Source organism: Bemisia tabaci, chromosome 8 (assembly GCF_918797505.1).
Source record: "Bemisia tabaci chromosome 8, PGI_BMITA_v3".
NCBI classification, from domain to species: domain Eukaryota; kingdom Metazoa; phylum Arthropoda; class Insecta; order Hemiptera; family Aleyrodidae; genus Bemisia; species Bemisia tabaci.
The window spans coordinates 38,789,811-38,804,834 of record NC_092800.1 but is presented as its reverse complement, the minus strand read 5'-3'; the positions used below and the strand labels follow the sequence as shown (position 1 = coordinate 38,804,834).

Here is a 15,024-nt window from a genome sequence, read left to right as displayed (position 1 = left end):
GTGATATTTGGCCTTTCTAGATTTTCGGGCATTCAGGGTTTGGACATTTTGACTTTTGGACATTTTTGTTTGGACATTTTGACCTATCACCGTTTCAGTGGCGTGGCGTGCTTTGCGATATATCGACTGTTATACCATTTAAACCCATGAAAAAGGATCGATAAACAGGGTGTTCGCAGCGAACACCTTAATAATCGATTCTTTACCACAGGTTTAATAGGCATAACAATCGATGTATCGCAATTCACGCCACGCTACTGCCTTGGTTTTTTCCACCATTCTTTATCCGAGTTTCACGTTGGGTAACTAGTACAAACATGCGTCTCGCTAATTGATAGAAGCAAGGTGGAAGGAACCAAGGGTGTCACTCCCGCAGTGGATGACGTCATAAACCCGACTTTTCAAAAGAAAACCAGTGGCACCATCGTGTTTCTCGCAACTTTTACGTAAAAATCAGTAGTCAAATCGCAAATTCCTCACACATGCAACATTTCCATTCTTCGTTGAAAGAACCAAAAATTCGGCAAATTCCGAAGGAAAATCGGTAACAGCGGACGACTTCCATATCTCACGAGGAGTTCCTCGGCCGGGAAATATATTTGCATGTGGCAGGAGACCCGGTTTCAAAGTCGGACGTCGGGACGGGGCTCCACGGCGGAGCCGGAAATGGGGAATGGTTTATGTGTATCGATTTAATTATTCATCGATGGGGTGTACGCTGCAGCCGGAGCACTGCACGCTGAAACACGGCTACGGATGAAACCCACTCGGAACTCCCCCCTCCCCCCCAGACAGGGTAGAGGTGGTATCCGTAATGCCCAATATCTCATCTTTCAAGTCCAGTCTGGTTTCCATCCAGCGATGCGGTTCGCTCTCCGCTTGTCGTGCTCTTATCGTCCTGGAAGCTCGAAAGTCGGAGCTTGCTAAGGAAAAACGCCGTATGAACCTTCAGGCGTTGCCAAATTTCCTTTGATAAAACACGAATTTACTGGTAAACTTTTGAGTCACTTGGACGTATTTCTACCAAACAGACCTATGTGTAAGTGAGACATATGGGGTATGCTCGTTAGTTCTCTTTGAGTAAGAGTGAATGGGAATAATTGTGCGCCAGTGACGTCAGCGGCAATGATCGAGCTGGGGAGCGAGGAGCGCGATCTTCGTCTGGGCGCTTTAACTCATGAGCCCTGTTCACAACGCTCTTTTGCCATGCCCGCGGCTCATGAGTTCCGCATTCAGTTGCCACATAGGTCTCTTTGATAGAATGCAATATCCCGCTTTTCCAATTCTTCAAAAGGAACCACGCCCTCTTTTACATTGTTTCTTATACAGATTTCTAGAGCACACCCCATATTTCTCACCTCCACATAGGTCTGTTTGGTAGAAATACGTCCACTTTATACTGAGAGTTAAGACAACACCCCTTTAGGCATTGTCTCCACGGGACGTTTTCATGGGATTTGTCCTAAGTTTGAATCGCAGGAATGAAACTTCTGGGATTTTTCCCAGTTACCGTCTCCATGGGACGATGCTCATACGGCCCTGCGACCAGTTTGCGCGGGAAGGTAACTTAGTTAAAATCGAGTATTTAACCGGGATTAAAATAATAATGTCACTCAATTGACAATTAGACACATTATTTTAACTGAACAAACATGAACAATGGAGTAATCAACAATCTATCGCAAAATTCTTTTACACTTCTTCCTCTCTCAGTGGGTCATAGGAGGTAAAAGGACCATACTTGGTATTTGGAAATATATTGATTAACTCAATATTTTTCCCAACTTAGTAAGTGGGATTTTTCCCTAGGACAAATCTCGTGAAACGGCCCGTGGAGACAAGGCCTTATGGAGTCACAAACGAGAATTACACAAATTTCCGCAACGCCACGGTCCATTCCAGATTATAGTCTTTGCAATTGGTGAAAATGTAATCTTTATTCCCGTTTGTGACCCTATGGGGGCGTAAAATACGGTGAGCAATCAGGAATGGATTCATAGTCTTACCTCTCAATATAAAGGGACTCTAGTAAACATATGAATATTTTCTTTTCAATTTTTCAGATATTTTTTTTCGCAATTTCACTTAAAGTTCTTGAAAATCTTAAGGAAAAATATTCATATCTTTCTTCAAAAATGAACATTTCATCGGAGGAAATTTGGCAACTCTCGAATGTTTATACCGCGTTCTTCCTTAGCACGGCAGTATCGTCAGAGGCGAAGTTGCGGGAATTACACGACCTGAAAATACATCTAGCATTACGAGAGAGTAACGAGTATCCATCATGAGAACTGAAGGGATTGGAACACAAGATGCATAAGTGCAGTCTTTGCTACTTCGAGAAATACATGTTTGAAGTTTCGAAATCACAAGGATCCTTATGGCGGAAAGAAATTTCAAACTGACTTATTGATGCTTGAAAATCGGAATTTGGGAGCGAATTTTTCACAGAATATGCATTAAGACGAGTTTTACTTGAAACCATTAATATCTCAATTTTTTTCAAAAACTGTACTTATGTGCCTTGGCCTTGTAGCTCCTCAACTGAAAAAGTATAGCTATTAACAAGGCGCGCCTAGAAGAAGAAAGAGAAAGTAAAAAGAAAACAAAACTTCCTTTACCCGCTACAGTGGTCTCAAAGCAAGAAAAAATGCGACAAAAATGTACCCAACAACGGATTGCAGGGGGTGGGGGCGAGTCTATGGTTCGTGCGGGCTTTAAATTGCGAAATATCAAAATCTTGGCTCATTCTAATGTCAAGATCTCGCAATTTGAAATTTTTATCGTAAATGCTAGTTTCTACTGATTTGATCCGCTTTTCTACTTATTTGTCCATTGAATCGGTGCTGGTTGATCGGTTCATGTTTTTATTTTTCGTTCGATTCATGGCGATCGAATACATACCCTCTCGTTACGTGCAGACTACCTATCATACTCTTTTCTTTTAACTGGACAATTCGCCTTCTGCTGTGTCTGCAGCAATTGTTGTTACGAATGTGTTGTGCGTGCTGATTTTAACTCTTTTATGGTCCTTTTATGAGGGATTCTCGAAATATTTTTCAACATAAACCAAATTTAATTGCAAAATAAAATATACCGCACCACATCTATGCAATTAATTTTTGAATTACTTTCCATTTTTAATGGATATCTCAAGAAAAATACAATAACACAATAAAAATTGAAGAAAAAAAACCTTTTTTTCAAAATGGGAGGCCTTAAGAGACTTGGCTTGATCCTCTTCCTTTCTTCCTCCCCCGTGAAACCTGGTGAGGCAAGCTCAGACCCCCTGAGTGGCTTAAACGGTCCCGTACAATTCGCATAAATGGATTCTCCTTCATCCGGTAGGGTAGGCAAAACGAGCTCCCTCAAGCAGCAAGAGTGGTATCCAAATAATGTGAAAGTGGATTCCATGGAGGTCAGCAGCCTGTAGAGACGGATGATCAATAGCCGCACAGCTGAGGGAGAGGAGACTTATTTCCGTTCTTTCACGTAACGATTTATACATTTTAATCAGGAATTTATCGAAGTATTGTTCATTATAGCGCATTTATGTGCAAATGAGGTCTCAGTGGTTGATTCCGCCATTTTTCCTTCCATGAGACGATTGCAACGAGGTTATCAGGCAGGAGACATCGTGATTGGAACCTTGTTCTCATTTTAGAGAAAGAGCTGACCTTGAATAGTCGAGTTCAAGATCAGTCAAAGTTCGAGAGAGAAAGGACCAAGAAAAAGGTTGAAAATATAAAGAAAATTGGAACCGATAGGTCCGAAAGATTATAGAAATAAACAGGCTGTGTTATCAAAATTTTTGGAGGATTTTTTTTCTTAGAACTGGTGTCGTTTCCAGACGAAAAAACTTGTCTCTATTCAAAAGTTGCAAAATCTTCAAACACAATTCGTTTTCGCATAGGAATGACACTGCAATTTTTGTCAAACATTTCGCCGATTGTGGACAGTACCCCACCAAAAAATGTCTGCTCCTAATAAAAATGTCCAATAATTTCCGGGTAAAAATACAAATTATGAGTGGAATTTTTGCAGCGTTGCATGTGGTTACACTTTTTCGCCTCGGATGTGACGATGCGAGTATGAGCGACACTTCTTACACTTGAAGACTCATAATTGATAGTTAAGTTAATATTGCGCTCCTAGATGTCCAAGAACTTAAAGATTTACATTTATCAATTTCCAGTCGAATCCTTTCAGAATCACGACGGCGCACTCTGCACAATGAGTCTAGTCAATAAGAGACGTCGGACATGAAATTTTTAACTAAAACTGCAAATTTTTATTTTTATTTCGTCACATTTAAAATTTTATGGGTGGGTGCTCCTAGAAGAAAATTTCACGAGGAAACCAATGAAACCACATTCAGAACTTCAAAGTCTTGTACAAATGGAGTTATAAGGTTTTAAAGTTTCCAAATTGTGTCCGACCTCTCCTATTGACTCGGTCCACTGTGCGGTGTCACTAATTCTCTCTGTGATCAACTTTATAAAGTTTTGCCGGGGACATATGCACTTCATGCGAAAGGTCAAAATTTGAGTCACGGAGCGTCACATGCGTAAAAAGGTGGAAAGCAACGGAGGAAAAAGGGCGATGCGTGTTACTTTTACGCCGCATCCGTGCAACAGAGCCCTCTAAAAATGCGCAGGTATATCTTACGACGCATCCATCCGAGATTATGCCTCGCCACCCACATGTACTCGATAAGCCTCTATTATCCAACGGCATATCCACCGGGCTGTCTGTGATTCTTCCCTCCACCACTAAAACCGCGCAAGTCCATTTCTCGAAAAGTGTTTCACCAGGTGACAATACTCGCTCCTCGGAGCCTAGTGTGAGTAGGACTTACGCGCTTTCAGAAACAGCCCCGGAGTGTGCCGATCCGGCGAGTCAAAAAATTCCAGGCACACAACCTCGTTTGTTGTGTGGTTTCGGGCGGGGGGTGGGAGCGGGGGAGTTTGGGGGCAAAATGATGCTTGAAATTTGATCTGCGTGGGTGAGGCGCGGGAGGGGAGGGGGAGGGGGCTGTGACGTTGGGGGTTGAGGATGCGGCTTGGTGGCTGGAGCCGCGAAAGCAAATCGCTCCTACACGACATCGCATACTCAATGAATGAGCCCCCAGTCCCGAATCCTCAATCCGTGGCTTATTCGCCGATCGTGTACTCGATATAACGCCCGGCGTTGCCGCTTGTGACGTCATCGTTTGGTTGTTTCTGCTTGGAAAAATCACGGGGAAAATCCGCAGCCAGGGATCAAATATTTTAGAGACCCTGCATTGCTATCTTCTCTCTAGTGTAAAAGTTCACTGAAAAAAAAGTCCGGCCGTGGGAGCCGCAATTACGGGCTATATATAGACATGCCGTCCGTTCCGGGCTCAAAGGCCGAAAATTCCGGCTGCTGGATCCGTAGCTTCGGCCTCTGAACCCGGAGCAATAAAAAGCTACGCCTCCAGCAGCCGGAATTTTTGGCCTTTGAGCCCGGAACGGACGGTATGTCTATATAGTCCGTAATTGCGGCTCCCACGGCCGGAGTTTTTTTTTAGTGTTTTTTGGAGGTTTAGCAATTCTAACCTAATTTCATTCACTCATTTCACTCCCTCGTTTCATTTAAAACCCCCTGTGGCCATCCTTTCACTGGACGTCCCCCTCGTCTCCTCCCAGGAGGAACCCAATCAAGCATCCTCTTTGGCAGTCTCTCTTCCGTCATCTTGTTAACATGACCGTACTAGACAAGCTGCTCAGTCATAACATCTAATACGATGGCATTTTCGACTTCCATGATCTGACACACTCAATCATTACATACCCGATCTCTCGTAGAAATTCCTGCTGACCTCCTTCAGAAATCCATCTCCGTTGCTCTTTGCATATCCTGTATCCGTTTTTTAAGCTGTCAAACTTCACATCCGTCGTTGATTCACGATGTCTTTTTTCTGCCTTGTAAGAACACAGTTTACTCAAGAAAGAAAGTTGATTCCGCTCTAAGTGGAGATTCTCAACGTCGCAATCGGAGGTACGCGTTTTTTGACTGTGGCCATCGTTTAGTCATTTGACCAGAGCGGCAAACTACCCATGTTCATCTCAACTCTCCCCTCGGTCTCGGCGAAAGTTTCCAGGTGCCTTATTCAGCGGAATATAAATCCGCTTAACAGAGTTCCTTCTCCTAAAGAGTCAAAGAAGAGTTACTCTTCTCCTTCTCTCCTCGTTTTGTTCTCGCTTCAGGTGCAAAATTTGTCCAAGAGACAATTGTTTTGCATGAAGAAATTGTGAAAATAGAATCAATTTGAGTCCATCTACGGGGATAAAGGTGCGTCTAAAGACGCACAATTTTCGGTGGAACGATTTTTGTCTAAAAATTTCGGAAGTTGAGTTGTTAAAGGGAGACAGCATGTAGTTCTCAAGCTTCGCTAAGGGGGGTAGCAGGAGGCTTAACCCCCCCCCTCCCGCAGAAAATTTTGTAACCCTATGTGGCCTTTCGATACTAGTAAATTCTCGCGAGGGGTAAAATGGACCCTTGCCTCTCCACACAAAATTGTTCTAACTTTCCTCACTCAAAATTGCATATTGAAACTACAAATATACCTGTCCGTGGGAGAAAAGACTTCAGTCCACGCAGACTTTTCGGCAGACGAACGGTTTTTCTCTTAAACGGAACAAAAAATTGTGTTTTTAGAGTTCGATGGGAATTTCCATCCGGTATCCTGAAGATCAAGTTGCGAGCGGTTAAGATCATTTTTGCGACCCAAAAAAGACGTAAAATTGCAGCATAATCCGGTAATTTTATGTCTTCATCAAGCAGGATTAGATGACATAATTTCTTCTGAAAATCACGTTTGTTCGACTGCAAATGCAAAACCGACATATCTCTTGTTTGATTTGACGTTTCTGGACTATTTTGGTTTCAAAGTGTTCGTAAAATTTTTCTCGAGGCTCTGATATCAACAATTCAGTTTTGAGTTCCTGGCGCCTTTGGTGTCTTTTCTTGTGCACGGTTACGATTAGATTTTTCTCAAAAGGACAATTTTCAATGCGTGGAATAAAACGTCATAATTTCGGTCTGGTTCCGCGTTTTTGACGTTTTACAAGAGTGTTCGTAGGACATTCCATTATGATCAGAGAGTAAATGATATCACAACCCGCCCACGCCCCAGCACCAAGTTCCTTTGCCCGACATTATTGAAGTTATCGCCCTTTTAAAACATGTATCTCTACGGTAATGAGTGAAATAAAACAATACGGCGGATATTATCCATCAGTGATTGGGGAGATAAAAATGAAGAATAATGCGGTTTGAACCATTTGGATATATGACCTCAATACTACCGCATTTTCGATATATATTATTTTCGCATGGTCAGATTTGGCGGAAACAACATATTTTGATCAGATCTGACCAATTTTGTATACAACTTGTTTATTATTAACAGAAAAAGCAAATTGAAAGTACAATCTTTCAGGTAAAGAATTCATTTGAGTCGACTCATATTCTATCTAACCCTAATGGCAGAAAATCAACTAACCTGCTCGAAACTCATTCGTATGTATACGAGGCAACGTTTTCCGTAAAAATCTCAAAATCCGATTTTTCGTTCCACTGCTCGACATGCTTTTTAATTCAAGGAATACTGATGAGAAAATTACATTCCTTTAATTTTACAAAAATCTATAATTAAAAGGAAGTAGAAAAAAAATATTACACGGTAAAAATTTTGCGGCAGAATCCGCACCTCGCGAATCTTGGCAGATGGAGCCTTAGAATGGACGGAATTTTGACTAATTCTACCGAGGATTCGGCAGTTCTGTCAAATTTCGGCAGCCGGGACCGCAAATCTCGGCTCCAACTGCCACAATTCTCCGGGTGCGGATACTGCCGCAAAATTTTTTTCCGTGTATTTCTCTTAAAAAATGCTTTATTTAGGTAAATGAAAGTTTTCATTGAGGTAAGGAACATTGAGCGAAAATCCTCTCTTTGAATTAAACGCAATTTCTTAAACTTAAGAAAGAAGAACAGTCCAACCTTCCACAAACTCGATAAAACCGGGTGATCTATGTGCTCTATCCATGAACGGCGAAGAGAGCAATGCGCCTTCAATAAACAGCTGGTACTGGGAGCAACTATTCGAACTCGAAAGTCGCCCGTGTTGCATATCTCAAAATTGAAGGCACTTTGACTGTTTGAGACTCGTGACAGTGCGTGGTTCAAAGGTACTATGAGGACACGCGCTCGATCATTATCGAATCGGCGCATAATAAATCAGCAGGAGCAACAGAAATTGCCTTCTACGGTCTTTTTCTATTTCTCTCTACAAGAAAATGCAAAAGCAAATGGTGTGAGACGTTTAAAATCACTATCGTAAGAGAGACCTGTTGCAATTTGATAGTTAACGTGTTTATTTGGAATAAATTTCTTACAGCTCTCCTCGGGCCGAATGTCTCCTCAGTGTCTGCAAAGGAAGGTCCCATGCACAGGGCAAATTTGAAATTTTTGTGATACGAGCTGCTGAAACTATACACAATGGAATGTTTTCTCAGCATTTCTGATGTGCTCCACCTGACTTTCGTCCAATTTTGCTTGTAGAAGTTTATTCACCTGACTACGTTTCTTGTGTGCGACAGATCCATGTGAAAGCGTTTTTGAGATTACTTATGTGTCACCCCCCCCCCCCATATTTTTCTAGACAATTTATCCTCCTCCCAGCAAAGTTTGCCGACCCTCAAATTACGTACGTTGAAATGGAGCCTCTAAAGAAATTGAAGCGCTGGATGCAAAAAGGGCATTTTTTGGTTACAGTGTCCTAAAATCTCAGCTAATGTTTCACCCAATATAATTGAAGCAAATGAATGTAATATACCGTCACTTTTACTCATCATATTCTTTATGATTTTACAGTGCTGAATATGTACAATTTCAAAAACTGTATTCGAAACTCATCTTTGAGTTTCAGGAGCCATCCAGCTCGATTTTTAGGGGCCAAATTGACTTTTCGCCCACATTTCACGGAGCATTAAGTGAAAAGTTAGACTCCGGTGCAGTGCATCAAGTTTTTAAAAAATTACCGAACAGAAATATTAGGATTTTTTTTAAGGGGAGGGGGTGCAGTTTTAGGGACCACGTTGGAGCAGAGCCTTCATATTTTAGGCGCCATGACCGATTCATCAGGAGCATTTGACGCGTTGACTCCTGTGAGTTTCGAACACTGGGAAATTGACCCAATGGTTTCCTCTCTAAAATAAGAATTAGCACTGGAGATCCTGAAACACCGCAACCAAGAAATGCCCTTTTTGCACCCAACGCCTCAATCCTCCTCGATCTAAACGAAAATCATTGTCAGCGAAGTACGGGCGGACTTCAGAAGGAGAAGAATCGACCTGAATCCACCCTTCAAGGAGATATATCTCTTCTTTCCCTTTTCCCCTTCGCAGATGTTCCTATACGATCCGGTTGTCTAGGGGTCTCTCATTAATTCCCATGGGGACTTTTTAAAGGGGCTGGTGACAGTCAAGCGTTTGAAAACATGCGAACAGATGTTGAAAGTCGCAAAAAACGGATTTCGATTGGCAACGTTGCAGATTTCTTAATAAATTTAATATTCCGAACCGACAAAGCAATTTTCTTGGTAATCGCGTATGCTTATTTTTGAACATCCTATGTTGAATATTCTATGAAAAGTTCAAATAAAAAGGGTCATCAGTTGGATCGAGGTAATCAAAGAGGAACCAATTTTATTTGGAAAACAAAAGCTTTGTTTCTCCTAGACATATTTTTTCATTTCTCACGATTAATTTTTTTCATAATTTTGTGTCGAATAAGCGTTGTTTATTTATTTTTGACTAAAAATAAAGAATTTCCTGTAACAATAATTATCATTTTGGGAGTTTTTTATAACTTAAGCCTCCTCTCTCGCATGCAAAAAGACTTAATCAATGATCCAGGATAAAATAATCCTTTATTTGATTTCCTCTCGGGTTTTCTATCGGTGAAAGCATTTCAGGGAAAAGAACACCCTGCGTATTGATGCCTCAAGCGCCTTTCGCAGAAACTAACAAGCACAACCCTTGTTTTGAACCCCCCCCCCCCCCAAAAAAAAAAACTTGGTTCTTTCAGCTGAACTCTTGTCAAATTTTCTCCGACAAAATAACAAAAGAGCAGCGTTAATTTTAAAAATAGCAATCGAGGTTCGTGTCTTACGACTTTTGATCATCGAAACACCCGCGGCGCACAAGCCGGCAACAATGCTCCTCGTCAAAGCCGGAGGGGGAATCTACAGGGGGAGGCGAAAGAAATTTAAGTCGCTTTGAGACTTCAAATTGAGGAATGTAATTTCTCCGGGTTCCTGCTAACCTGCTACCCGGCTCAGACGGTTTCCTCCGCTCCTCTGTTCAATTTGAATGTTTTGATTTCGAATAAATAAATCGTTAACTCTTAAGGAGCAAGCGCGGTTTATTGAAATTTGCCCCCTCCCCTCCCGCGCGATCCGACGACCCTTTGACCCCCCGGCCCTCGGCCAAATTGCCTTTCAGTCCCGCGTACGTGAAAGCACCCCGTCCTCCTCGCCTCGCAAAGCTGACTGGAAAAAAGTTATATATATAAGTATTGAGCTTATTATCCCCCGATGAGAATCTAAGGCATTTCCAAATGAAATTCGCTGTGAAATGGCTGCGAGGCGTCGCTCAGGGGGGAGGAGGAGGGGAGGGAGTTTGATGGTTCTGATTAGAAGCAAAGCCCCTATTCGAGGCGAGGCGATTTTTGCAACGATCTCGCCATCATTGGAATCTATGACTGATAATGTCGGCTCTCGAAGTGATGCTGAAATCGAGGGGTTGATTTTATTCCTCACTTCTCTGATTTTTACCAGGCAAAGAATGATAGGAGCAAGGAGTACATGCTAAATATTAATATGGAGCGGCGGCGGTTTATTTCCTTAGCTGTACCAGTACCACGCATCAAAAGGAGGAAGAAATAATGAGCTTAATTATGGATTCTAGTTTAACTCGACAGGAGGCTCGCTTTTGAACGGGGAAGTTTCCTACGCGTTGCAATTAAAAGTTTCCCTGCTTAATTTAAAGTAAACATCTTCGCCTCTTTCCCAGTAGTTCAGGATGACAGTTAGTTATTTTTGGAAGGGAGCCTCTAATCTCAGAACATACGACCCAAATCTCTGTCACTTATGATTTTGATAGTCTACATTTTCGCGTTTCATTTTGAACGCGGTTCACTCTCAGGTTAAAATCTTTCCCTTGACTCACTCTTACTGTTTATTGGTCGAGTTTTTTTGGTGCACACGAAGAAAAATCTATGGCTTTTTAAACCAATTAGTGGTTCATACGGAACACCACTAATAGTCGTAAATGACCTTATGATTCTCGATCTGTGAACCATTATCTCGCATCATAGTAAGGTACATGTGCTATTATTATATGTTGCCTTTACTACTATTAGTGGTGTTCCGTATGAACCACTAATTGGTTTGTAAGCCATAGCTTTTTCTCAGTGCAGGAAACTTAAAACGCATTAGTGGATAGGGTAAGAATTACGACTCACTGAGACCCAATACATCGTGAAAATTTATATCAGTAGTCAGTGATCTCGATGAGATCATATGTATTGTACGGTTAACTTGCCCTTTCAAGCGGTTTTATGGTCTCGATTTTGATTACAGGCATAAATAAAGCAAACGCAGAATGTATTCGTTCCCTTCCGTAAGATATACACCCGGCAGATTGAATTTCTTTTTCAAACTCTGCTGGTTGTCATTCCATCACGTCCGTTATCTCTCTTGCGCAGCTGTTTCTGGCAACATGATTTGTACATTCTGCCGTGATAGCGAAGAGAGTAGTAAGTACATGCTGGGATGAGCCTCGAGACCCATAAAAGCATATGCTAACCATGGCTCATATAGAAATGAACTTACGCTCTCTTCGCTATCAGGACAGCATTGTCACGTGCATTTTTGAAGGCGCATCATTGCAGGCATGAATGTTAAATTAAGTTAGCTCTTGAGATACGATTTCAGTTTGTGGCTTATAGGTCGATCAATGGTACTGCGTGTTGTATTACCCGGGTTTGAAGGCGATTGTTTAAATTCCACTTCTCTGTTATTGTTACTATCGTGTTCACAGGCACGCGGCTACTGATTATTCCCTTAATTAACGAGGTACTTTTTGTCCTGCTCATTAAAATAATCATCTTATTCGCTGTTCCGCTCTTTCTGTTTCAGGTTGTTCAAGACTCGAATGTTACAGCACTCTTGGCCTATCTTTCTACTTTTTATCACTCATAATTCAAAACATGAGCCTACACTGAAGCCTCGCCCGAAGACTTGTCGATTATTCTGCGTATTTTTCCTCTTTTGAAAATGAAAAATCAGTGTAAAGTATAGACATGGAACATGATTTGAAGCTAGATATACTAAATTGACACTTCTTTATATGCCCGCTCGACGTGAACCTCGCGTTAATTTTTAAAGATGACATTTTACTCGTAACAAAAATCATGCAACGTCAATTTCCAATTTTCTGATGTGGGTGTCATGTGTATTCATGATTGCCCTACCCAAATATTTATTCAAACTCAAATTTGTATTTAGGTCCCTCGGATATCCTCTCACATTTGAAGGCTTCTTGAAATTACTTTTTAAAGGAATTTCATTTAAGGAAATAATTCAACTTTGTCAGCAGAATTATTTTTGAACTTTCTTCGATTGCGCATTGTGCAAGTTGAGATTGATCTTTCGAACATTTCAGATCTTACAGCTGCTACACTTACACTATTCCAGAGGTTATTTTAGAACAATGGTTCATCTCTCTTCACAAAGTTTATTTCTCCTACGCTCGGTTTATTTCTGAGTACAAATTAAATTAAAAATAAGTTTAGAAAATCTTTCCAATTCAAAAAAAAATTGATAAAGTTTTGGATCATTCATATGATGTAGTTTGTAATTATTAGTAAAAATGATTTGCAGTAAAATATTTTAAATGAGAATGTCATCGTTTAATCTAATTGAGATTTGAGCTTAAAATTGTTTAGCAAAATGAAACTTCGTTAAAAAAAACCTAGGTAAATCAAAAGCTCCTAAGCTGACTCCTTCTTCCAGTGAAAGTTACCAAATGTTAATTTTCTAAGCTAAAGCGTGGAACAAATTAATGTTAATTTCTTCATATCCCTCCAAAACTTTTGGAAAACCTTAGATTTTGTACTTGTAAATTTGTAATTTAAATGTATCTATCTTTTTGTATTAGTTTCACCATTCTATTACTTGATCATTTTTTCAGCTGGATTTTATTTGACGTTTGAGCGTCGCGTATTTTATATGTAAATATTATGCATAAAATATGTTATCGCTGAATAAATTCAATTACTGAATTTCTGGTTTTCGATCTCTTTTATCTCAGTAGAAAGGTATAAATTACCTCTCCTCTATATCATAAAATAAGGTAACCCTTAAAGTAAGCGCAACAAGCATACGATTGGTTTTTTCAGCGTTTCACGCACATACATATCATTCATTAATCGGGTCTAAGAGAAAAATACAATGGGATTTTCTGCATATTTACGATAGTAAATCCCGAAAGCATTGCTTCCTTTACACTGTGGTTTTGAAGCAAAAAAAGATGCGACGAAAATGGTTTGCAAGGGGTGAATCTATGATAAGTGTGGATTTGAAATGGCGAAAAATAAAAATCATGGCCAATTCCAAACTTCCCGCCGAGACGGAAAATTTATATTGCAGTATATTATATTTTGCATTTAAACTTAGTTTTATGTTGAAAAGTTTTTCTAGAATCTTCCATAAAAAGACCATTAAGTACAACTCTCTATTGGTAACAATATCCATTGCAGAGCTAACATGTTCTTCAACGTGTATTATACGGATGTTTCCAATTCGCCTTCAACTGCGTCCGCAGCAATTGTTGTTACGAATATGTTGTGCGTGCTGATCTCAGGCCATTACATACTTGACTCTCTGAAGGCGTTTAATGTGCGAAAGTAGAGCACCCTGTTGGAGAACAACAGAAGTGAGATTGAATTCGTTCTCCGACAGATTACGCTGCTTGCGCACATAAAACGCCTTCAGAGAGTCGAGTATGTAATGAGCAGAAATCAGTACGCACATCACATTGGTAACAAAAATTGCTGCAGACGCAACTGAAGGCGAAACGTTCAGTTAAAAAAGAAGAGTATGCTAGGTAGTCTGCATGTAACGAGAGGGTATGTGTTCGATCGACATGATAATCGAACGATAAATAAAAACGTGAGCAGATCAACACTGATTCAATGGACAAATAAATAAAAAAAGCGGATCAAAATCAGGGGAAAACTTGCATTTACCACAACAATTTCAAATCGCAATATCTCGAAGTCAGGATCAGCCAAGATTTTGATTTTTCGCGATTTTAAGTCCACGCGTACCATGGATTCACCCCCTGTAAACCGTTGTTGGATACATTTTTGTCGCATCTTTTTTTGCTTCATGACTACTGTGTTTAAGAGCTTTTTGAGTGAACCAGTACCTCAAATTATGCAATATTTACTGTCAATAAACTTGGATAGAAAAAAAACAGAGCTTACCTGAAAATCTTCCTCGTTAAAATTAATTTACTATGTGGCAAGGGTAAGATATTTTCAAACAACGCAAGATGCATATCGATTGCCGAAGTACGAAACCACCTATCTCCGTTTGCGTCGAGTCGTCACAGACTTCCTGTCATACTTTATTTTTTCTCTGAAAAAGTAGTCAACGAGCTTTCTTGAAAACTTCCATGATTATCCTCCCATATTACTGTGTAAATTTCAAGCTGTGAAGCTGAATTGTTCCTGTTTTAAAAATTAAATTCAAAGCAGAAATTGTGAAACGCCCTAAAGAAGATACGTGGTTTTGCACTTTGGTAATCGATATCCTTGCACAAACAATTATTGCTAGACGTAGCGACGCAGCTTTTGTGGCCTACTTCAAAAATTGAAGGCAAAATAAGAAAGTGCACAATGCACATGACCCCCAATTTATTGCATTAGTCG

At 40.5% G+C, this 15,024-nt stretch overlaps 1 protein-coding gene across 3 annotated transcripts in view; it reads left to right on the top strand.

The window, feature by feature from the left end:
* Positions 1–13,371, top strand: part of LOC109033822 (lachesin) — a 275,516-nt gene extending 262,145 nt beyond the window's left edge. For all 3 annotated transcript variants that reach the window (XM_072303579.1, XM_072303577.1, XM_072303578.1), the window contains one exon: positions 12,227–13,371. In XM_072303579.1, the coding sequence (XP_072159680.1) occupies positions 12,227–12,312 (86 nt within the window). In that variant the 3' untranslated portion in view covers positions 12,313–13,371. The remainder of the gene's footprint in view (positions 1–12,226) is intronic.
* The last annotated feature ends 1,653 nt before the right edge of the window (positions 13,372–15,024 follow it).